Source organism: Caloenas nicobarica, chromosome 15 (assembly GCF_036013445.1).
Source record: "Caloenas nicobarica isolate bCalNic1 chromosome 15, bCalNic1.hap1, whole genome shotgun sequence".
NCBI classification, from domain to species: Eukaryota; Metazoa; Chordata; class Aves; order Columbiformes; family Columbidae; genus Caloenas; species Caloenas nicobarica.
The window spans coordinates 3,031,562-3,055,355 of record NC_088259.1 but is presented as its reverse complement, the minus strand read 5'-3'; the positions used below and the strand labels follow the sequence as shown (position 1 = coordinate 3,055,355).

Genomic DNA, 23,794 nt, shown 5'->3' with positions numbered 1-23,794 from the left:
TGTCCACCTGACTCCAGCAAACATTGCATTCTGGTTTACACTGCACAAATGCCCTGATTTTCCAGAGTGACTTAAAATAGAGCCAGTGAAACTGAAAGTGGAGAGTCTCTGCTATGGATGAGAGAGCTTATTTCAATGCAAGTTTGGATTTTCAGAAGGTGTCCAGAGCCAGTCCCTGGTGGGAGTACGGGCAGCACAAGCAAGGCTGTTTTCCCGGGCAGGCACGGCCCCGGCTGGCTGGGAGGTAGGGCAGGGTGTCCTGGAGCTGCCCCAGCTCTGCCCCCAGCCCACTGCTGAGCTGCTGGGACCCCTGCTCTGACACCAACAGCCCTGCAAAGCCACCAAGCACCATCCCTCTGAGAGCCATTACATGAAATATGGTGATTTCCAGCAGCTGGAACTTGGGATTTTACGCAGCAAGGGAAGACAGCAGAGGAAAAGCTCCAACTCCAGCGAGCAAGAGCCTCAGCAGCCCAGAGCCCTCGTCTTGCCCCTGCCCTTTGCTGCTCGGAAACGAGGTTCCCCCTGTACCTCTTGGGCCATGAAGCGCAGCTTTGCCAGGACCTTCCTTGTCTCCTTAACTTTCTCTTTGACGTTGGCTCGAGTCAGCCGCCGCCTCAGGCGCAGCCCCTGCTTCGCACACAGGATCTGAACAGAGAGCACAGCCATCAGGCGCCTGGCCATGACCCGGGCAGGCCACGCTGCAGCCCCCGCAGGGGCTCTGCCAGGAACCATCCGTGTGCTGACCATGTCCACCCTGAGCCCCATCACAGCTCACCCCAACCTGCTGCAAGCAAACCTCCATGAACCTGTCACGTTCATTCATTGAAGGGTGACGAGAACTGGAGCCTCCAGTAACTCACTGGCTCTGCTGATACCAGCCAGTAGCAGAAGTCCATGAGCTTTTGCACAGAATCACAGAATCATTTTTGTTGGAAGAGACCCTCAAGCTCATCAAGTCCAACTGTTAATCCAGCCCTGGCACTACCCCATGTCCCTGAGAACTTCATCTCCGCAACTGTTCAACCCCTCCAGGGATGGTGACTCCACCACTGCCCTGGGCAGCCTGTTCCAATGCCCGACAGCCCTTCCCAGGAAGAAATTTTTCCTAATATCCAATCTGAACCTCCCCTGGTGCAATTTACGGCCGTTTCCTCTCATCCTGTCACTTGCTACTTTGGGGCAGAAAGATGTATAAGGAATAAACATTTCAGAAGTTGGAAGTCTAAGGCTCCAGACAGCATCTGAGGGAGACTTTGCACAAGGAGCAACTTGGAGCCACAGAAGATGTAGGAAACTGGAAGATGTGGCTGGGATTTTATGTCCATTAGTTGACAGTGTACACAGCCTCTGAGGAGAGGCTTTGTGAGGAACCAGAACTAATAATGAAATCCTGAAAGAATTCTGGATGCAAACACAGTACAGACTGGCAAGGCCAGAAAACCCATCCCCTGGGCTGGTTCTCTCTTTCAGAGGGTCTCAGACTGAGCAAAGGACTTTTGCCATAGCTCAGGTGGCCACATGTGGGGAGGCAGTGGGAAGGGAGCTGAGACCCAGACATGCCTAAATTATGTTTCCTGCTGCTGTCATTGCATTTTGGTGAGCCCTTCAAAGCTTTGTAGTCTGATGGGGACTATGATTATAACCGTGCTCTGCCGTGCTGTGCTGGAGGGTATGTAACTGCTCTCATTCAACTCGCTGGCCTTGTCTGCAGGATTAGGAGCACTCAGATGTTGCCTCTCAGGGACAGGCAGAGGGATGGCTGTTGTAGATCTGCTGGATGGGTGCGCAGCTTGTGGGCTGAGTCTCCACGGACAGTGGGTGTCAGTGAGCTCCCCCAGAATGGCCAGTAGAAAAAGCCTGCACCAAAAAGTCTCCAGCAACCTACTGGGCAGCAACACGTATGTGCTCAGCCACATGTGCCCCACAGGAGAGGAAGGATGGCATCAGGGCACAGCATCTGCATAAACGTGGAGGCAGCCATGACCGGTCCCTGCCTCTGTTTCCTCTGCTGGAAGGTGTATTGCTCTGAGCAGAAGTGGGAGATGCTGCAGTGAAAGCCTGTGAGTGACACCATGAGTCTTAGCCCCATGTTTCCTTCTCAGCATCAGCTCCAGGAGCATCCCCCAGAGCAGGGATCACACGGGCTCCCACCACCAAGCCCCATAGCTTACGATGTTGCGCATCAGGTATTTGGTCCGGCATCTGTCAAGGTTGTTTGGATGTGCCATGGTTTTTCTCTCTGCACTGAGTGAATATTGCCTGCAAAGAGAAAAGCAGCACAGGCTCTGCATCCCTGCACCCCGCAGGCAGAGCACAGCTCCCAGCAGGGGCACGAACTCCAGATCCCTGGTACTAATCCAGATGCATCGGAAACCCCCCTCTCTGCAATGTCTTCTCTTCTGCAAGCTCTTTGATTCAGAAGGTACACTGGGGTTTGCTCAGCGCCTGAGGCTCCCTCTCTACTGTACCCATCACAAGGCTGGGGACTGAAGAGCGTATCGGACCCACCAGGCAGTCCCAGTGACTGAAACACCTGTCTCTTGTCTGTGTGACTGAAGGGAGTGAAGGAGATGTCCCAACATTTAGGAAACACTCAGGAGTGCAGGAACATCGAGGCTGCGGTCTGTGACCCCTGTGCTTCCCAGGACTGGGGTCTCCTCTCTGAGGCTGAGGAGCTACAAGGTTCGTTCCCCAGGTTGTCCTGGTTCCTTCCGCTCATCCACCTCAAGAGGACGAGAGACCAGGCTGTGCACAGCCCGGGCAGGACATGATACAACCTGCTAACCTGAAAACAAGAAACCTTAGGAAATAAGGGACATGCTAACCTGCATCCAGCTACAAATTCCTCCAGCACCTCTCTGAGCCGCTCTTCTGCTTTAGCCTTTGGCCTTCTCATGAGCTTCTCCACATCATCCAGCCCCTGCTCCTGTGGGGAAAGCACAACAATGAGAGACCTTGTGCCTGGCTGCAGGGTCAGAGTGAAACATTGCAAGGATGTGTTTGCCATAAATGTCTTGTGCCCTTCTGCGAAGCTGGGCATTGTGAGAGTGCTGCAGGTCAGTGCTGTGCTGCCAGGGACAACCTTCACACTGGTTGTTACAACACCTTGTGTCTCAGTCCTTGAGCAGCCACTGAAACACACTGGCAAGCTCTACTTTCAGCTTTCTAAGCCCAAAAGGGAAAGACGAGGTCCCAGGAAGAGGCGGCACCCCCCTGATGACAGCCCGAGCTGCAAGTCTGCTTGCAGCAGCACATGCAGCTCAGGACTGGCAGGAGAGGAGCTTTTTGTCACAGATGTCATGTCACTCCCACCTCTGGACTGCAGCACAGCACGGGCAGTGGCTCTGCCCTCCTGCCCTACCCTACATGTCTAAAGGGCAGGTAGGACTGAGCCTGTGAGATACAAGGACTCGCACGGAGGTGTGAGGATGTTTAAGGAAACATCTCACAGAACAACCACATGTGCCTTAAGGAAAGCAAACCAGGAGGGACCGTGCTGTGGACAGACACTCCAAACATGCTACCAGGCGCTCTGCCAGCTTGACAATCCAGTTGGAAATGCAGAGTCTCCAGGTGTGATCCTCCCAGTAGCTCCACACATACAGGCAGGGTTTCTCATGTGTCATGGGCAGGCAGCTGTATGACCTAAGGGCAGGAGGCACAGGAGGTCACGGCTGCTGTTTGCAGAAAGCACGTGCCATGTCACAACGCAGCGCTTGCACTCCCAGCACAGGGAGCAGCGTCTGGGTTCTGTCCTGCTCACAGGGAACCGCCTGGTTTGGGCCCTGCACCATGGACATGAGTGCAAGCTGCTGGACCACCCCAAACCAGTGCACGGGGTTTCTGGCAGAGGGAGCAGCACATGCCCAGACGAATGAGGTTGATGGGAGCATGGGATGCTGCTGACATTTCTCACTGCTATGGGACAGAGTAGTAGCAGGCACAGGACTCATGACACAAACACCAAGACATTGCCAAGCCTGTGGGACAAACCAGGCAGAGCCAGAGCAAACGTATCATCAGAAGAGCTCATGTCTGTGTCTCGCCTGCCCACCATAGGACGGCATGTGCCAGAGTACTCGTCTCCTTCCTCCCCACTGGAATTAAGTGCTTAGGATGCTGCTTGTTAACCAGAAAAGGGAAATCTGTCATGGATCTGTCCTTGGCCACCTGCATACATCAAGCAGATACGTAGGGCCCGTAGGGCTAAAGGGCAATGGCAGCCAGCCAGGCCACGGCAAGCTGCAGGGCTGCAAAGAGCAGAAACACCTGCACAGGAGCCACATTGCTGAGCAGACCTCTAATAAAATCTGGGATAACCAACCTGGGAAGGTGGGCAGGGCCAGGGCAGGTGGGAAAGAAGGACAAAGACTCACCTGTCATACTCCATGGGTTCTGGTCTCTGGCTCTTTGTCACCGACTTGTTAAGTGCTGCTGAAGCTGGGGCCAGGACTTCAACATCCAGCTCACTGTCTGAACCAGGGTCCAGCAAAGGCTGCTTTTCTTCTTTCACTTCTCCCTTTTCTACTTTTCCCCATACTTTGGTCACAGCCTCTTCAGCTTTGCCATAGTTTCCTTGAAGTTAAGCATTAAACAAGCTTGCTACCTTGCAAAATCAGAATGCAATCATTCTGCCAAGACAAGCACATGGGCATGCACTGCTTTTGGAATTAGCAGCTCAGTGGCATCCAAACATCAGAGCATCACATGGACAACCAGGAGGTCTGAGAGGGAGCCGGGCAATTGCAAGGAAGTGCTTGTGTTCTGCCTTTAAGACCCACCAGCTCCAGCAATGCCTGCGAACTGGCATCTATACCCCTACTCTGGGGTCAGCCTCAGTCACTCAGGAAGACTTCTCAGCATCACGCTTTCCTGCCCCCAAACCCGTCTACACCTTCTCACCCTACTTCCCAGGAGAGCTTCAACCACTCTCCCCAAACAGGCAGTTCAGACAAATGCTGCAAATCTCCAGTCCTGTAGGAGAGCATCCCGACTTTTAAGGTAATTAAAGTGCCATGTGCTTTACCACTCCCTGGTTTCATCCTCCATCCTTCCTGAGCTCCTGTTTCAGTGGCACAAGCTGTGCAAGAGCTGGCACCTTAGGGCCACAGTGCTGACTTGGGCTGTCAGAGGGAAATTCGCATTGTTCCCACCATTCCTGGACATGACGCCCACGGGAATACCCACCTATGGAGACTTCAAAGCTGACAGGCTTGGAGCTGAGGGAAGAGTCCATCATTGTGGCTTCAAAGAAGGCAGCGAAGAGGAGGAATTCCTCCTTCCTCCCCAGCGCGTTCTAAGCAAGGAGACAGAAATCAGCCCAAGACCCTCGGCAGAAATTTGGAGAGCACCAGGGCCTGGCTGGTTGCCTGCCAGCCCTCCCAAGGGACATCAGTGGGATGCTGCTGAGGCCACCACCACTGTGCTGCCAGATGTGGGACAAGTTTTCATGGATATCCAAGGGGCTTGATGCAGAGCTGTGGCTTTGGCTGATGCTTGTGTGAAGCCACTGAGCAGGTTTGTAGGCTGAGGGATGGCTACTGGATCAACACAGCTCCGTTTGCCTGACTTTCCCAGGCCAAGGGGAGACTCGGAGCCAGCCAACAGCCCCCTGGCTCCCGGAGAGAAAAGGTACATGCTGAGAGGCAGCTGTGTCCTGGGAATAACACCCACGTCAGAGTCCTCCCAGCGCCAGGAAGGCAGCGCATGTGGGGATGCTCCAGCCTTACTGTGGGTGGCAGTTTTGGGGCTCTGAGTGTGGCCTCCACCCTTGCAGAGGCTCAGGGAGCCCTGGGTGGCCCAGCAATGGGCAGGCTGGTTTGCTCCAGCGCTGTTACACCAGCAAGTGATCCCACCGCCCCTTCCCCTGAGCTCTGCGGGTCAGCCACACCAGCACGGCAGGACTCACCTCAGGGAGTGGATGAAGCTCTTCCACCTCCACAGTGACCTCCCCGGGCTGCTCGGCCTCCTGAGAGCCCCCAGCCTCCTCCTCTCCCTGCAGCTGGCTCAGTTCTTTGGCTTTCTCCTTGGATTTCTTACTTTTCTTCTTCAGCTTCAGTTTGCTCAGGGCACCTTTTGTCTTGTCCCCAAGCTTCCTCTCAGCCACGCTGGGGCTACTGAAAATCTCCACCACAATGGCCATGAGGATGCGCCCGCGGTAGAAGATCCCCTCACCCATGCCCTCGTTGAGGTCCTTGTGGATGTCCCGCAGCACCGAGTTCTGCGGGGAGCCATACAGGTTCACCCAGGCTGGGCCAAACGTGGGGTTGAAGCCTGCGGTGAGAGGGACAGGGGCTAATTGCACCACAGGCTGCTGCTGCAGAGATCCTCGCCCAGGACACGGGGATGTGCGTGTCCTTCGGGCACTCTGCTTCGCACCCACAGGAGACCACCACGACACAGGGACGCCACGGGCAGCCAGGCCAGGCCTCACCATTCCTGCCAGGGTCTGAGATCTGCTGCAGGTCAATGTAGTGTGTAGCAATGGCCACGTCCCCAACATTGGCATCATCCAGCACCTGGACTTTTATCTTCCTGGCCAGAGGTGGGAACATCTCGATGAAGCTGATCTGCTCGTTCCATTCAGGCTCAGTGGTGTTGGTCTCCACTGAGGTTTCCCCCTGGGAAGAAGAAGGTGTGAAAGCCACACGGTCCCAGCCAGCGGCCAGAGCAAGGCAAGAGCCTCTCTGGGAACGGCACATTCTCCTGTCCCGCCTGCGGACGGTGCTGGGCAGGCTCCAGAGGTCACAGCATCCCTGCTCCTGCCCCCTCCCAGCAACTGCTCTCTGTGCTTCATCAGTGGGCCCTGGTTGTGCCCGGCACAGCCAAGGCAAACACTGGAAGCAGGCAGGCAGCACCACCAGACCCAGAGGTGTCACAGGGTCCCCTGGGAGCACCCCCAGGCCCAGCAGGCTGCCCAGGGACTGATTCTCATCTTAATCGATATTGCAGGACCAGAAATCCTGGCCTTGGGTGAATGAAAAGGGCCATGAGCTCAGCAAACTCTCCCAAGGGTGTCAGGCTGAGTCTAGCTTGCCATAGAGGACTTCTGCTCCACGATTTACTTGACCGTCTCCTTATGTTTCGGGATATGAAATCTCTGCCTGCACAGCCAGTGGCTCAGCCAGTGCTGTGCTCAGGGCTGGGGCTGTCCCTGTGGCACTCTCTGCAGAGACAAAAATCCCATAAAAGCCTTCTCATCCAGACACCATGCACCCATGGCCACACAGCTCAGGCCACTGCCAAACACAGCAAGACTTGGGCTGTCCCAGCCTGTCTCTGGTGGGATTGCTGTGTCCCATGGAGGCTCCTGGCAGCACCAGCCCAGCATATGCCAAGGGAGGATCAGCTCAGCCCCACACAGACTCCCGGCAGACTCACCTGCTGTCCGCAGAACGAGACCTGCACGTATGGGTCGATAAAGACTTTCTTCTCCCCTATGATCTTGGAGAAACCACCCATGATGCCCGCGCTCATGCTGGGCAGCCCCTCAGCACGATACAGTTTGATGCAGACCCTGGCCCAAGGTCTCTCTGCAGGGACTCTCTTAGGCAGCAGCAGGTTCCTGAAAGACAAATTCATATTCTGGCTCTCTTCTAGAATCCAGGAAACATGATGCTGGGAAATGCCCTGACTGGCAGGAGGTTTGGATCCTGCCCCACCACAGGTCTCTTTTCCTGGGACTTTCCCCCTCAGAGGAGGGAAACATGAGGCAAAAAAGGTAGTGTGAAGAGAGACATGACCGCAGAGCCATGCAAGGCTGCACTGCACCTACCTTTCAATGTCCTCATCCCGGCTGCTGGAGGAGGTGGGAAGGGAGCCCACAACGTCCCCACGTGCGGTGACGGAGATGTTGCACTTCACAAAGCCTTTCACGCCTGCCCGGGTATCCGTGGGGTCACTGATAACAGCCCACTTCTGGAAAAACCTGTGATCTGACAGGGAAGGAGTTCCCTGTTACCGTTTCACATCCCAACTACATCTGCACGAAGATTGCCCTGACTCTGCCTCTGAAGGTGCAGGAGGTGACACCAGCCCTCAGCTCAGAGCAGAAGCGAAGTTCTGGTCCTCATGTGAACTACATGCTTTATAGACAGAGCCGTCACCAGACCCAGCGGAGCACCGAGGAAACAGCCGTTCCAGACAAAGCCGAGGTCAGGGAGCGGGTACGCAGTGCAGTCGGTCATACCTGGCTGGCTGTACACCGTCACAACATCCATCTTGAACGTTCCTATGCACGTTCCCAGGAACGGTATCTTCTTTGAGTGAAAAACCTGCAGACAGCACAAATCCCCCTGAGCACCAAGAGACGTGGGCAGCCAGGTGACACATACAGACATCCCTGAGGAGGACGGGAGTGCAAGAGCTGCCCATTCCAATGCACAGCTCAGGCAGCAGTTGAGAGCTCCTCGTGCACATTGACGCATCTGAGTCAGCCCTGGGACAAACCCATTCCTGCCCAACCGTTCCCACAAAGCCCATAGTGAAACCTGGGCCAAGGCAAATACACATGCAACCAGTTCAGCGTCTTCTGCCAGCCCCAGGTAAGCCAAACCCCTAGGACAGACCAAGGGCAGACCTGCTTTCCTGCAGGGAATTCTTTGTCCATGTCCTGCTGGGGCAGGGCAGAGCCATACCCCCACCAGACTGGTGTCTCTCCCAAAACCTGAGCCTTGCTTGCTGAAACCACACCAGCAGAGGAGACACGCAGCCTTTCACAGGGAAAGCGCTGGAGATTGTGTGGCATTGAAGGTGCTGGCTGGGTCTGCAGAAAAGCCCCATGTCTTGGAGAAGCCCCTGTGCTGTTGGCCAGGGGATTTTTGAAGACTACTCTCTGCCTGCCTGGGCTTTTCTGCAAGCACGTATCACTGCTGAGCTCCCCTCACAGCAGTCATTCACCTCTGCAACCTGCAGGATGAGGCTCCAGGGTAAGGGGCAGCAGGGAATCACCCCAAAACAGCAGGGCAGCAAGGCAACAGGCAAGAACCTGCCCCAGAAACCTCACTTCAGTCACTGAATGCAAAGAAAACCTGACGTGGAGGAGGTGGGAAGGCAGCAGTGCCCAGCGCTGGCCCAGAGCAGGGCCGGGTCTCTGCCCCACTGTGGGCACAGGTCCTTTGGTCTCTCTGTGGGCAGAGGTCTCTGGCTGGAAAACCTGGCTGGCGCTGGTGCCCATCACTCCCAGCATCCACACGCAGAAGCATCGAGCTGTACCAGTTACCAGCGAAGGATAAAGAGGAGGACACACTTACCGAGATCTCTATGAGTCTGTGGAATAAAATATCCCTTGGCTCATGGAATTCAAAGAGAAAATACTGAAAGAGAAGAGCAAGACAGCTGGGCCTCAGGCTCCCAACACAGTCCCACAAGCATCTCTGCCTGAGAGCAGCTGCATCCCAAGCATCCCCTGCAAGGATGGCCCCAGCCACCTGGGACATTGGTAGGGCAAGGCCAGAGCCTCTGTCCGTGTCACCTACTTCATTGTAGAAGGGGCAGTTTGTTGACTTCTGTGTCGCCGTGTGCCTCTTCTCCTCTCCAACCTTGACTACCACAAAGGGGTTAATGTTCACCCCCACCAGCTTCTGCGCTTCAATGATATTAATCCCAACCTGATAAAATCATAAGTCATAGAATAGTTTGGGTTGGAAGGGACGTTCAAAGGTCATCTGTGACAGGAAACGTCCCATCTGTGGGAGAAACCCCTCAGATCAGCACTGTCCTTGTTTTCAGCTCCCATTTCAAGCTTGTTTCGGCAATACCAGTGTGCAAATGTGCAAGGGCCCTCTCACCACAGGGGTGGACACATGGGGCAGGCAAGAGCATGGCTGCTGAAATCTGCTATGGCCAGGACAAACCAAAATGGTCCTTGAGATATTTCTTTCAGACAAGCAAGGAAATAAAGTGTTAAATCTCCAGCACCTTTGACAAGAGCAGCCTCCCCAGCCGCACTGTCATTACTCAGTTCCTGATCCCAAGGGGACGCAAACCCACCACTCCTGCATGGTGAGGTCTACAGAGCATCTTGGAGAAGATGCCCTTTGTATCTTCTGCCAATACTTCTCTTTGAATCCTACTGAGACGCATACCATTGCAAAGACTGGAATGTGGTTGTCTCATTTGCTGTGACTGGTTATGGGTCTAAGACATGGGAGAAATGTTCTCACATTTGCTCCCTGAACAAGCAATTAGGCAGTTGTTAAGGTGAAGAATAATAGCTACAAGGAAAGGATGGCAGGAAATTCCACCCCCACAAAAGCTTCCTGCTTGTTAGACAAGACCCAGCCCTGAAAAGCAGGAGACCCAAACTTGAGTCCACATTTACTTAGAACCAGGGTGGATTTAAATCCACAGCCAGGCTGAGAGACCTGCTCTGAAATCTGCAGGGCAAAAGATAGCACTGAACTCCATTTCCAAACTCCACAGTGGTTTCGCATAAACCTGATGGCGGAGCATCAGCCAGAGCCACAGCTTCACACCAGCCTCCTGGCATCTCCAAGAAATCCCTGCAGCAGCCCCCACTCCCAGCCAAGTCCCACAGAGGTCCCTGGGGGACCACGCAAGGCCCTGGGCAACCTGGCAGACACCAGCCCTGCCTGGGTTTCTCCAACGCTCTGCTCAGGCAGTGTTCTGCTGTGGCACACGTGGCTGTACAGGAGACTGTACATCCGTAGCCAACTACACGGCCCAAAAAGAACTTCTGCTCTGGGCTGGCAATGCTGGAGCCAGCAGTCATGGACGCAGTCCGTTCAGGGAGTCTCATGCCTTGCCCAGGGAAGCCGCACAAAGCAAGAGGGCGTCTTCGTGCTAGAGGCCTCGCCAGCATATGTGGCAACTGGAGAAGCCCAGGCCCACAGTGAGGGACTGGCTGCGTGGCCAGAGGCAGCTGCAGGGACGCATGCCCAACGTTGCAGTACCTGGAAACTCTGTGGGGCTGGGGTGGCAAAGAGGTCCCGTGCGGAGCAAAGTCTGGAGCGGCTGCAAAGAAAAACAACACAGGTGAGCAGGTCTGTTCATGTATGTGGACCTGAGCCCCCACCAAGGGAAGCAACAGAAACCCTGGCAAATAATGGTCCCTTGTCCTGGGAATGAGCAAATCCCCAAGAGTCCCTGTTTGGGGCCATTGGGGATCAAAGGTTTCTGACATTTTGCAGAAGCAGAATGCAAAGAGAAGCAGGATTGCACTAGAAATCACCCCATGAGCTGGCACTTTCCACCCCAGGGCTCAAACGGGAGCAAAAGACAAGAGCACACCATGGATACCTCTTCACAGGGCTGAAGACAATGCCTGAGACCTCCATCTCAGACACATCATAGAAATCTTCTGCCTCCTCTTCCTCTTCCTCATCAGTTTCCAGGCCTTTCGCCAGCTTCCTGCCCAGCGCAGCAGCCCTCCTCTCCAGGTCTCTCGCTCTCGGCTCCTCCGCTACCCTGCAAACCCCATCACATCCCGCACTGTCAGCCCTGATGAGCTGGCTGTGCGCTCCCCTCCACCCGGGAGGTTGAGCTGATGGACTCAACTACGGCTACTTACTCCAGCTCCTCAAATCCAGGGTTGCAGATGATTAACTCAGAACTGTAAGAAAAAGAGATGCTTTGCTGAAAAAAACAGTGTGTTGTGGCTGTTCGCTGAGGCGTTTTAGTACCAGAGCCACAGCCGTGCTCCTGCTTGCCTCTTGGCAGGGACATGAGCATCCTCCTTAGCAATGCTTTTCCACTGTCCGCCCCGTGCCTGTGGCACTCCACAAGTGACACTCCCCAGACCCTGCTGCCTGTCACCCTGTCCGCCCAGACACCCGCATCTGCCCTGGCTCTGGGCATCACCCATCTGCAGGGTGCCTGGGCTTGCTGCAGTCCAAAGCCGCGCTCTCTGCAACTTTGCAGCCGCAGTGCCTCGCTCCCGCCAGCCAGGAGGCTGTGGAAATGCACTCGAGTCCCAAAGGACTTCCAGGGTGCAGTGGATTGTTGCAGTGACAGGTTCTTTGTGAAGACAAGGTATTTTCTTTCCGAGAGCCCTTGCTCACTTATTGCTGCTGTAGAGCAGAGATGTGCCAGCTTGGCGAGAGGTGGAGAGTGAATGCGGCTGGATTGCAGCCCAAAGGCTGCCCTTGGCAAAGGCAGCTGGACGAGCTGCCAGGAAATTTGCTCCTCCCAGGATTTCAGTACCTGTCTCTCATCTGATAGACGAAGTCCTCTTCAACCCACGTCCCAGCTGAGCCATCTGGAGGCTGGTAGCGTAAGTCCAACTCAATGTAGATCTACAAACAGAAAACGAAACTGCCTGAGAGTTCAGCAGCCACAAAACAACTGCAGAGAAGGGGAACGTGGAAGAAAAAAAGAACTGAGATGCTGGTTGAAAGAAGGGGAAGGAAGGGGGTCACAACCCCACAAGGAGCCTATTTATACCAGACTCTCCTTGTCTGCCTCTTTCAACAAGCTAGAGTTAACTAAACTCCCACCCCTACAGCTTCCCAAACTCCAGGATTCACTGAATAAAAGCTGGCTCAAGTTTCCAAATGTAAAATATACCCCAGAGAGGCCCCTGAGAGCCATCTGGGGGCACATTTGGCAAGGGAAGTGGGCACAGCCCTACAGCAGAGCAGGGGTTTGGAGCAGTGTCTCCGTGGGAGGCAGGAGGCAGCTGGCAGAGCATCCCCCAACATGAGAACTTGGGCTAAAACACCACAGAAGCCATAAGCACACCCAGAGTCTGTGTCACAAGAGACATCGACTTAGCGTCAGTGATGAAGGTGGACGGCCAGAGAAATATGGAGCACATTGGGTATCGGCACAGCCAGCACGGGACTGAGAACACTTGTTCTGTGGGTGAGCAGCCTGATCTGAAGCCAACACAAAGGCACATGAATTTCCCAGTGGAGGCCACAATTGCAGCGAGGGAGGAGGTCACTTCTGAGGAGGCTGAAGGGGATGTACAAGCTGGGTTCATAGCTCAGTCCCTGGAAAACACATGTTTCTGGGTGGAGAAATACAGCCCAAGAAAACAGTAGCACAGTGGCCAGGAAAGGCAGCAGGAAAGGCTGGATGGATGCAGAAACCTGACATATAGCTGAGTAAATAGCTACGGTTCTGAAAAGAGCCCTTCAAACCACCAGGAGAAAAAAGGGGTGCAAATAACTCAAGTGCCAGAGAAGAACAGGGCTTGGAATAGCAGGAAGGGCTTTGTCCCCACTTCGCTAAAGGAGCAGTGGTTGAAACAGCCCCCCTCCCCTGGGGAAGTGTCTCTTACCAGCTGAGAGAGGCTCCGGCTGCTCTTGAATGGGCGCCAACCTTGCCTGCCCTATTTCTGTCCCCCACAGCCCTTGTGTGGCCAGGGCTGCATAATCAAAAATTGACCTGGCAAAACCGAATAGGGTTGGGTTTTGATTGGAGCAGCTCGTCAGCACGAGTGCTGCTGTTGGTACAGGGAAGGGGCAGCCAGGGCCAAAGGGCTGGTCAGAGCAGCTCTGACCTCCCAGCGGTATAAGTGCCCCCAGCTCTGTCCCCTCAAACCATCATCAGCACAGAGTGCTGCCGAAGGGTCGGTCTAGTCCCTGTCCTTTTACTGGCACAAACGTTTACACAGTGAGCTGCATCAAGCTAAAAATCATCCTGGAAATGCTCACTTTTCACCTGGACCCACTCCCTGATCCAGACAATTCAGCAATGTGGGAAAGCCGTGCCTGTGCCACTTGGGCTTGTGGTCTGGTGGCCACAGAGCTGCGCCCCACGTTCCAGCCCGGCAGTGAGTCAGATCACCCATGGGAACGGCAAACGGGTGCAGCACATCGCAGCGCTGTCTGCCTCCACCTCTCCTCCTCCTGGCCCTGCCTGCAGCCCTGGCGCTGAGCCCTGGCTGTCCAGCACTTGCTGAACTGTGCCTGCAGGCCCAGTGAGCAGGAAACCATTCATTTTTGGGTCATGTTCATTTTCCACCAGCACAAAGGGCCCAGTGAGCCCTGGCGCCAGGCAGGAGGGGAGCGGGACCCTCGGTGCAGAGCAGAAGGGCAGGCTGGCTCCAGAGCCGCTCACGCTGCCCCGGACCATCATTAAGCCATCCAGTTAGCACTGGCGCTTAACCCAAAAGCCCACCGGGGGTCCCAAGGCACCCTGCCACCTTCAGCCTCACCCTGTCTCCTCCCCTCTTCTTCACACCCTGCAGCAGCCCCTGCCCACGCACTGCGTGCTGCAGGACGTAGATGGAACACCACCTCTACCACCTCCCGCATCCATCACCCAGACCTGGGGAGGTTTTGCTAAGCCCCCTCTGCTCATCCAGGCCCTCTGCAGGTCTCCAGGGCCCCCAGCCCACCCCACGCACTTCTGGATGTTCCCAGAACCACTTGATGGCTGTGAAGCGGCTGCACCCCTGCGCACCACAGCCCTTCCAGACTCGAAGCAGCACCTTGGACCCTCCCTCAGCCCCAAATCCACCTGGGAAACACCACACAAGCTTTCCCACGAAGCTTTCCTGATCACTGATGGCCAGGCCACCCACGGGAGACTCACACCGGTGACTCTGTGGTTCCTGTCAACAAGGGCCTCCCGGAGGATCAGCCTCCCAGACGTCATCAGATGCTGAAGGCTGAGGACAAGGGTACCGAGAAGCCTGGAACAAAACCAGAGACTGCAGCAATACCGCACATAGCATCATCCCACACCCTGGGGAAGGGAGCACCAGGATCCCCGCTCGCCTGCTCACAGCCCCTCTGAGCCACAGTGGAGGCAGCAAAATGCAGCACTTTCCATAGCGAAATACCCGAGACCTGCTGACCCACAGCAGGTTGTGCCTCCACCCCAGCCATGCTCAGGCAGCTGCTTGCAGCCGAGCTGCCATCCATGGCCAAAGGCTCGTGCAGATCCAGCCCCGCTGAGCACGAGGGAGCTCTCCCCTTTGGCAGAGCAGGGGTTTGTGGAAGCCACCCTGTGCTTGGCCACCCGGCACAGCTGGGGTGACTCTTCCCAGACAAAACTGGGCCGCAGAGGTTCCACACAAGGAAGTATAGAAATAGGACACAGCGCCATGGCTGCGGGGATGTCTGCAGCAAGTCAGGCCAAAATTTACCTACTCCAAAGGGGCTTCTCCTGGGGGAAGGGTCAGCTGGCTCCCTGCAAGCGGCAGTAACGCATGCGGGGTCGCATTCAGCCGCTCCTGACCCCACCTTGTGTTACTGCTGTCTGGAGCCTGTGTGGACGTTGTCCAATCCCCCGTGGCAGCTCTGCGGCAGCCGAGCTGAGCCCCACGTGAAGCAGAGCTTCCTGCTGGAAACCTCCACCGGAGCCTTTTCCTGCCCGCCGGGACCGAGACAGGAGGAACCATTCCCCAGTCACCTCCATTTCAGCTGCGAGCTGCTGATCTCTCGTATCCCCTCTCACCTCCCTCTTCTCGGTGACGCAGAATCTCCCGCCCGAAGGAAGGAGCCCCCCCGCTCACCCCCCTCCTCTCCAGCTTTTCCAGCTCTGCCACAGAGAGGCTGCACATGCAGCAGTCCAGGGACCACAGATTGATACACCAGCATAAGACATTTTTCCCTTCTGTCCTTCCACATTCGCTTTCTATCTATTTTTGATCATCCCAGTGCACTGACCAACTGCTTTTAAGCTGTCACGTCTGTCACCTGCCATCGCTCTGCTCCCCAGCGGTGGCGGTGTGTGGGCAGATGCTGCCAGTGCCAGTCCAACCATTTCCCATTGGACTTCTTTGCTCAGCACCATCAGGTTCTGGTGATTTGTTGTTTATTTTATCTATTTGTCCTATAGCTGTTTCTACTGACATTTCAGTCAGCCACAATTCTTCCGATCCAGCTCCCATAAGGAAACCATCCAGTCAACAGTGACACAAAATGCAGCCGTATTTTCTGCTCTAGCTTTATCTTTAAGTGCCTCACATGTGCTGTACTCGTCTGTTTCCTCCACACCCTTTCTGACACGCTTGTGATGGCTTTTAAAAGGTTTGTATTATTAGCTGCCTCTAGAAGGTTGTTCCTGTCGATTTTCCTTCAGTTCTTACATTTTGCTTATCAGGGCTGGCACCCTTCCCCGCATCCTCATGTTTCATATGCCCTGGAAGGACGGGCCTCTGCTCCCTTGCTTGCTCCACCACTTCTGCTCAATCTGTCACCTCTACTCTTGGCTTTCTCTGAAGCGTTTTATGACTGCTGGAACCGCCACTGAGCCCAGAGTATTGTGTCTGTGCCACCAAGGAGCACTTTAAATTCTGGCTGATCCTTTACATCTAAATTGCTGTCTTTTTCAAAGGTTAAACCATACTACCACGGGCTTGGGGCTTTTCCCTACTGATAGGCATGTTGAATTTGGGTGCGGCATGGTCATGGTCACCAGCTACGGGGTGGATATACAGGGCAAGAGCAGGGCCACACTCTGCTGAAAGTCCTACACTTGAAACTCTATTTTTTAGGGTCCTATTTTAGCTTCGTCCCACCTGGGAGTCTGATCTGGATCCTTAGGTAGTCTTTGTTACTGTTGGCACAACTAAATCATTCTCCTTATTTAACTTTATACAGCACTGCCACCCCACCAGACCAACCAGCTCCATCCCTCTTCTATGACTTGTATCTTGCTCATCTTCCTCCCTTCAGATTTCCAATTAAAAATTTCTACTACCAGTAGAAAATCTGAGGCCAATTATGTCTCTTCCCCCACCTCTGCTGGTCACTCCAGCAACCACAGGACCTACCTGTTACTGAAGACCTTGCTGCAGTTGTAAACCTTAATGGACAGCATCTCTCCCATGACGAGCTTCCCGTAGTGAGGCCAGCGAAAGAACTACAAACAGAGCAGGAACAGATGACAAGTCATTCCCAGCCACTTTCCCATGTTTGGTGCCTGGTTGTTTCCTCTGCAAAGTGACCAAACCAATGACTGTGACACAAAGCTGCTGTGGTGGGAAGTTACTTTCCTGCTGGCCAGGGCAGACCCTGCAGCTGAGAATGGAGGATGGACGGGGAGGGGTTGAGAGCCCTTCCAGCAGCACAGAGCCGCAGGTCGGCTGCTAAAGAGCCAGAGCATCATCGCACTGGAAAGAGGAGGATGTTTGTTCCTGCTGAGGTCCCTGATCTGGCAGGTCGTGGGGTGGGGATGGGGCATAGGTTCCTCACAACAAGAAAGCCCTTGAGGTGCTGGAGCGAGTTGAGAGAAGGGAACGGAGCTGGTGAGGGGCTGGAGCACAAGGGTGATGGGAGCGGCTGAGGGAGCTGGGGGTTCAGCTGGAGAACAGGAGCTGAGGGGAGACCTTCTGATCTCTGAACTGCCTGAAAGGAGCTTGGAGCCAGGGGGGTCGGGCTCTGCTCCCCAGGAACAAGCGCCAGGACCAGAGGAAACGGCCTCAAGTTGCGCCAGGGGAGGTTGAGGTTGGATCTGGGGAACAATTTCTTCCCCAGAGGGCTGTCGGGCATTGGAACAGGCTGCCCAGGGCAGTGCTGGAGTCACCATCCCTGGAGGGGTTTAAAAGGCTTAAAAAAAGGTTTAAAAGATGAGGTTCTCAGGGACAGGGGTTAGTGCCAGAGCTAGGTTATGCTTGGACTCGATGATCTTGAGGGTCTTTTCCAACCAAAATGATTCTGTGATTCTATAGAAAGGTACAAGAAGTACTTGAGGAGATGGCCCAGGGCAAGGAGCCACCCGGCGCAGGCACGTGGCAAAGCTGCGCCCCGAGGTGCGATTCACCCGACACCCAGACTGGCTGCCCTGCGGCTGGCAGGAGGGAAAGGTCCCTCCCGCCCCCAGCCCTGCTCTCCTTCCCCGGGCTGAACAGGGGCATCCAGGTGGGAGACGAGCGACAGGCGCAGCCACCAGCCTGGCACATTCAGACTTTTACGGGCTGCAGGGCTGTGAGGATGAAAATGAGTGCCATGATGAACGCTTCCTCCTGCCCCAGCCCTGCCCCGCCGCTACCCCACGGGCCACCGACCCGGCCGCTGCCGTGTCCCGTCCGTGCCCACGGGCGACACCCGCAGAGGAGCCCCGATCTGCCCTCACCTCCCCGAACACAGCCTCGGCGCCACAGCGGATCTTCCTCGTCTTCTGCGTGAAGCCTTGGGAAGGAGAGGGACGGCGTGAGGTGCCGGCGGGGCCCGGCCCGGCCGCCGCGGGAGGGCAGAGCCTGAGCCCGGCCCCCCGAATCCCGCCCGGGACCCACCTCGGAAGCTGAGCTGCACCTGCCGCTCGCCGCGGCCCGGCAGGCGGCAGAGCCGGCGGACGCCGACGCTGAGCGCCATGGAGCCGCTGCCGGCAGCGCTGCCCGCTCGGCCCCGCTCCGCCCGCCTGACTCAGCCCGACTCGCCCGGCCGGTTCGGCCGCCCGCTCCCCGCCCCGGTGCCCCGCGGCCCCCGCCGAAGGACACGGGGAAACGGGGGGAGCAGCCCCAGCTGCTCCGCCTTCCTCAGCCCCGGGGCACCGGGCTGGGTCCGGCGGGGGGGACCGGCCTGTCACGCCAAGAAAGGCCTTGAGGTGCTGGAGCGAGTTGAGAGGAGGGAACGGAGCTGGTGAGGGGCTGGAGCACAAGTGTGATGGGAGCGGCTGAGGGAGCTGGGGGTTCAGCTGGAGAACAGGAGCTGAGGGGAGACCTTCTGATCTCTGAACTGCCTGAAAGGAGCTTGGAGCCAGGGGGGGTCGGGCTCTGCTCCCCAGGAACAAGCGCCAGGAGCAGAGGAAACGGCCTCAAGTTGCGCCAGGGGAGGTTGAGGTTGGATCTGGGGAACAATTTCTTCCCCAAAGGGCTGTGGGGCATTGGAACAGGCTGCCCAGGGCAGTGCTGGAGTCACCGTCCCTGGAGGGGTTGGACAGACGGACATGAGGTTCTCAGGGACGTGGGTCGTGCCAGGGTTGGATTAATGGTTGGACTCAAAGAGCTTGAGGGTCTTTTCCAACCAAAATGATTCTGTGATTCACAGGAGCCAAGCCCTGGTGGCACGGTCCCCTTGTGCCCTAGGGCAGCACTGACACCCAGGGGAGCACCGCAGTGGGTGCTCGGTCTTCCCACAAGGGAGAAGGGAAAGCCGCCCAGCAGAGGCCATCACAGGGCCACATTTCAGGGCAGGCCTGCTGCCCCAGGCGAAACAGGCTTCCAAAGCCAGAGGATGCTGGCCTGAGCACTGCAGTGAGGACAGGAGCCCAGCTCTGCTTGCAGCCACCCCAACCCTGCGGTTTCTCCAGCACAGAATTGTGGCTTCCGTGGCTAAAACTCTCCAAAGCAAACAGAGAGAGGGTGGGGAAGGGAAGCCAACCTGATTAGGAGGGTTGGGCTCTCATGACAGGAGGAAGCTGGCATGTGCTCAGCAGCCCCCACTCAACCTCCCGCCCACCCCGCACGGGATGGGGCTCACACAGGGGACAGAGGAGCTAAGCTGGTGCAGGTGGGACTCCAGAGCGCTTGTGGGGGCAGAGGCTGCAGCCCCCATGCCAGCTCTCTGCAGGCAGAGACAAGCACTGAAACACACAGACGGTGGGGCAGGAGCTCCAGCTGCTCCCAGGGTGCCGGCACCGGCCCCGCACAGCAGGGAGGCTGCAGGAGGGAGACCCGGGGCTCATCCTGCTGGGGGCCAGCTGTGCTCACAGCTGCACCGACTGGCTTGGCCAGAGGCAGCTCATCTCACCTGCATGAGGACGGGTAAGCAAGAGATGCTGGAGCCCTTCTGGAGCACAGATTCAAACCAGATTAAAGTGATCATACAACCATGAGCTCAGCAGAATTTGGAAGCATTTCTTCCTCCCAGAGGTCTGGCTGTCATATTCAGTGCCCAGCACCAAATCCATGCATCCACACACGCTGTACAGGGCACCTTGCAGCAGGCCAGGGTGGCTAATCCAGCTCTGCAAACATCAAGGAGTGAATCACGCCTCTGCAATGACCAGCTGCTTCCAAACAAGCCCTGCAGTTACTCCCTTTATCTCCCTCTCACAAGAGCTGCCTGGAGCACCAGGGAAGCAGCACCGGTGGCAACAAGCCGCAATGGGGAAGATGCCGCTTCACAGTGTAGCAACAGAATATAGCAGGTCAGCAGGATTTGACACCACTTTTGTGAATCCAAATAAGCAAGCTGATCAGTTCAGGGCAGCACAGAAAACTCAGTGCTCTGACCCCACACCCAGCCATGGCTGGAGGGTGCGATTTAGGCTGTTTAATGAGACATTCAGACCATCAGCGTGTGCTGCTGATGGGTGGATCCGGTATTTGCTCGAAACTGACCAAAAGCCATCATCTCTCAGCAGAGTTTGTGTGGCTTCCTCAAACACCTGCAGCACTGCCATCACTTGCAGTCACCTCTAGACAGTGCCTTGGTTTTGGTGAAACAGCCCCCGGGGGAACCAAACATTTTAGAGCCCAAGCAGGTGGCTGGGCAAAGGAGGATGGAGCATTACCTCCCATAGAGCAGGGAGCTCTGGTGGCTAGCACCACATAGTCTGGCACCAAGTATCACCAGTATCTATTGCCAGGTGTCCTAGAAGCAAGAGAAGCCCTCCCCGATGAGCTCCCACATGCAATAGCTTTTGATTTATACAGAGCGCCAAGGCTGAAATACCTTTGGGGACTGCACGTACAAGGGTGCTTGCACAATCTCGACCCAGGCCCACATAAAGAGACTTCTGGGGTGTCCCTGTGCTTGCTGAGGCGACAAAGCGAGAATGACCCAGACCAACATATTCTCCAGAGGAAGAAAACCTGAGCTCAAACCCAACCTCTTATCTACCTCAAGCGACAAGCATCCTGTGAATGTGCATTCCAGCTACGCCCAAGGCAGCACAAGGCAGGACACACCTGCCAGCCTCTCACAAACGCCCAGCAGCCACCTTCACTGCCTCTAAACCCAGGAGCCCCCAGGAGACTCAAGAATGAGAGAAAATGGACAAAACTCTGCTGTCCTGGTTCAGCAGCTTCCAAGCTTGACTCTCCCATGGCTTTTCACCTGGGCCCACACCCATGCAGCTCTTGTTCTGCTCCACTGACAACCACGGGACTTGTGTCCCTTTGCTCGTTCACATTTCAGGCCCTTACCTGTGGGTAAGCAGCATCTCCCTCAGACCCGCCTCTTCCTCCCCAACACAGGGAAGGTCTCTCCTGCCATCAGTAGGTCCAGCACCTGGCGACACCTCGGCTGGCTGCAGAACAGACTCCACTCCTCAGTCAGTGCAGAGACGGAGGATTCACTCTCTTCCTGGAGTGGAACTGGCAGTTTAAAAAAAGAGGTGAAATGGATTTCCTACTGTGCAGTCTGCTGTCTCAGAGCTCATCTTCTGGCCCTCAAGGCTGGAACAAAGCAAAGTCCCAATGTGCTTCTGACATCTTGTCAAAGAAACCAATCATCGAAGCAGAGCACGACACACTGCCACCGGTACCTGGTTCAAACAAGGGATTGGTGAGCCTTCAGAACGGCTGCAGCAAATACCCTTTAAAGAACACTTCGTTAAAAAGAAAAATTTTTAAAAAGGTACACAAACATGCATAAAAAACAACCTTAGGTTTGCTTCTACACATAGAAGGGAAGGACAGCTCTGCCTACAGGTTGTAAGAAGCTGAACACACGAGTAAAGGACGCTCTCAACCACAGTGCAGTTTCTCAGAGAACACTTAGCAGTTTTCCTCCCTCTCTTCCACACTTGTAACACATCTCAGTTTAGACAGCCACTCAGGAAGAGAGGTTGCTTGGTTTCCTTCCAAGATCTAAGTTAAGTGCAAGCAAACTGGGAGCTGCAGGCTGGGTGCTGGAGCATTTCAGGAGAGACCGTTTGGCTTTCTCTCGAGGAAGCTGTCTGCTGCCTGCGGAGCTGGGAGAACACAGCGTGGGCAAAACTAGGTGTGAATAAAAAACCAGCGCACATTCGCCTTTGCCAGTTTGGTGGCAGGTACCATTTGGAACAACTAGTCTAGTTGAGGATGAGGATTCAAACCCAGGTTCTGCTTTCACACGGGTTTGTAATCTACCACTTTCATAGCCTGAATCATCAGGGCAGGCTCCCTCCTACTCTCACAATTTCCTGGTTTACCTGGTAGAACAGACAAGTTATTTCATAATTTCACAGGAAATAAACAGCTTGTCTTACTGCAGGATACACATTCAGCAGTCTTTATAGACTAACAGGTGACAAAACTAATGACAGACAACTTGCTGTGCTTTTGCAGCCGATCACACTCAGCCCACGCTAACTCAGGCCAGCACTATATCAAAGACTTTCTATAAACCTCTATTTCTATAAACCATCTACATGGCTGGAAAACCAAAGGAAAAACTCAGACAGGAAATAAGAGTCCAGACATGTTAAGTAAAAGCAGATTATTTATTTATGAAACTGAAAGTGATGACCACTTGTAGTGCAATGACATGCCCAAGTTCCTTAATCTCTATTTTGAAGTGAACCATCAACTCTCATCTCTCAAAATGATATGTGCTTTGCTCTTACGTTCTACAGTCCCCAGGCCATGTAACACACACCTCACGCTTCCGAGGACAGGGAAGCACCTCTTTGGAGTTCCACAGATAGTTACTTCTTCAGTTTGTAACTTCTGTGATGCAAAGAAATCACTGAGAGCATCTTTATTTGAATGTTTCCAGTTGCTGGATTTTGAAAGTCACGTTAATGTGACTCATTAATCCCACCCCCCTTATTAATTAATGGCTAATCTTCATTAATCCCACCAATAATAAGCAAAGTGCAGTGTTCTTAAATTGTAACAGTGGCTCCAAGCAAGAGGCCATCACAGAAGCAATTTTTGATAATGTGATGAAAAAAAAGATTGCACAGAACGGTCACTGAAATTTAAAAATAAACCTCTACGTATAAAAATATATTGGCACTTTATGAAGGCACAACAGGAACTACCTCAGGCATCCAACCACCAGACTTTCATACCAACCAGTACAGAAGGGTCCCCATTTCCAAGGCAGCTGGACAGAAGAAGAAACACCTATGGAGGAAGACATGGTAAGCATAATTACAGAAAACGTGACTGCAATGCTGCTTCTACCAAACTCAGGCGGGAGCAGCTCGGCGCTCGTGCTCACCCCGACACCCAGCACGGACGGGCCGCGTCAAGCAGTGATGCGTGGTGTGATGTGTCACCAGTGCACGGTGGAAACCCAACAAGGTTTTCTGTGACAAAAGCTGCCAGCAGTTGTGTTTTTTCTGTATTTACAGTTCTTCCAATAAGGAACACGACAGATCAGAGATATAGAGCACAAGCAGGTAAGTGAGTTAGTGTGACTGGTACAATCTCGAGGCGCTGAGCACTCCAAGTGTGCAAGGAGAGTGTGGGCACAGCCAGCTCCCTTCGTCCCAGCAATACAGGTGACCAGGGGCAGGCTGCGGTCTACATCTTCTTCATTTCTGGCGGTTTCACCGGTGCCCATCCCTGCCACTTGTAGTATGACACCAGCTGCTTGGGCACTTCAGCCAGAACCATCTGGGAAAGAGCCTCCCGAGGAGCCTGCAAGGAGAACGGGGAGAATAAATCAGAAATCCTGCAGAGAAAGGGTTTATCAGCCCAGTGACAAACTCCCTTGCAGAATCCAGAGTGCGGTCCCCTGCTTGCCCTGTTTCAAGAGTTCCTTGCTACAGTTTTAGGAGCACTTTCCGTCAGGCTCAGTGAGCGCTGCTGCTGAAAATCACTTCCTCCCACCCCTGCACTGCTCCCACCTAAAGCCCAGGCTCACACAGCCTCTATATGGCCCTGGTCTGGGTTGGAAACTGCTCCAGCCACAAGCAATTTCTCTTTTTCATTTAACTCCACTCATTGACCCAATTCACTGTGCAATGTGCATGGATGCTTGTGGCAACAGTGGAA

The 23,794-nt window shown here is 54.8% G+C and overlaps 2 protein-coding genes across 6 annotated transcripts in view; both read right to left on the bottom strand.

Moving 5' to 3' along the window:
* Window positions 1-18,233, bottom strand: part of LOC135994681 (fer-1-like protein 4) — a 40,430-nt gene extending 22,197 nt beyond the window's left edge. Inside the window, exons 1-21 of the mRNA XM_065645444.1 lie at window positions 18,155-18,233; window positions 17,995-18,050; window positions 16,694-16,782; window positions 14,506-14,605; window positions 12,166-12,257; window positions 11,534-11,575; window positions 11,263-11,430; window positions 10,917-10,977; window positions 9,480-9,611; window positions 9,255-9,317; window positions 8,192-8,276; window positions 7,778-7,937; window positions 7,384-7,567; window positions 6,437-6,623; window positions 5,912-6,276; window positions 5,191-5,299; window positions 4,380-4,578; window positions 3,528-3,648; window positions 2,829-2,929; window positions 2,175-2,262; window positions 532-648 (exon numbers count right to left, since the gene is read on the bottom strand). Of these exons, the coding sequence (XP_065501516.1) occupies window positions 532-648; window positions 2,175-2,262; window positions 2,829-2,929; window positions 3,528-3,648; window positions 4,380-4,578; window positions 5,191-5,299; window positions 5,912-6,276; window positions 6,437-6,623; window positions 7,384-7,567; window positions 7,778-7,937; window positions 8,192-8,276; window positions 9,255-9,317; window positions 9,480-9,611; window positions 10,917-10,977; window positions 11,263-11,430; window positions 11,534-11,575; window positions 12,166-12,257; window positions 14,506-14,605; window positions 16,694-16,782; window positions 17,995-18,050; window positions 18,155-18,233 (2,598 nt within the window). The remainder of the gene's footprint in view (window positions 1-531; window positions 649-2,174; window positions 2,263-2,828; window positions 2,930-3,527; window positions 3,649-4,379; window positions 4,579-5,190; window positions 5,300-5,911; window positions 6,277-6,436; window positions 6,624-7,383; window positions 7,568-7,777; window positions 7,938-8,191; window positions 8,277-9,254; window positions 9,318-9,479; window positions 9,612-10,916; window positions 10,978-11,262; window positions 11,431-11,533; window positions 11,576-12,165; window positions 12,258-14,505; window positions 14,606-16,693; window positions 16,783-17,994; window positions 18,051-18,154) is intronic.
* Window positions 18,234-22,287: 4,054 nt separating this feature from the next.
* Window positions 22,288-23,794, bottom strand: part of CPNE1 (copine 1) — a 43,301-nt gene continuing 41,794 nt past the window's right edge. For 3 of the 5 annotated variants that reach the window (XM_065645471.1, XM_065645472.1, XM_065645474.1), the window contains exon 16: window positions 22,288-23,437. In XM_065645471.1, the coding sequence (XP_065501543.1) occupies window positions 23,321-23,437 (117 nt within the window). In that variant the 3' untranslated portion in view covers window positions 22,288-23,320. The remainder of the gene's footprint in view (window positions 23,438-23,794) is intronic. The other 2 variants (XR_010607033.1, XR_010607034.1) reach the window with 2 other exon arrangements.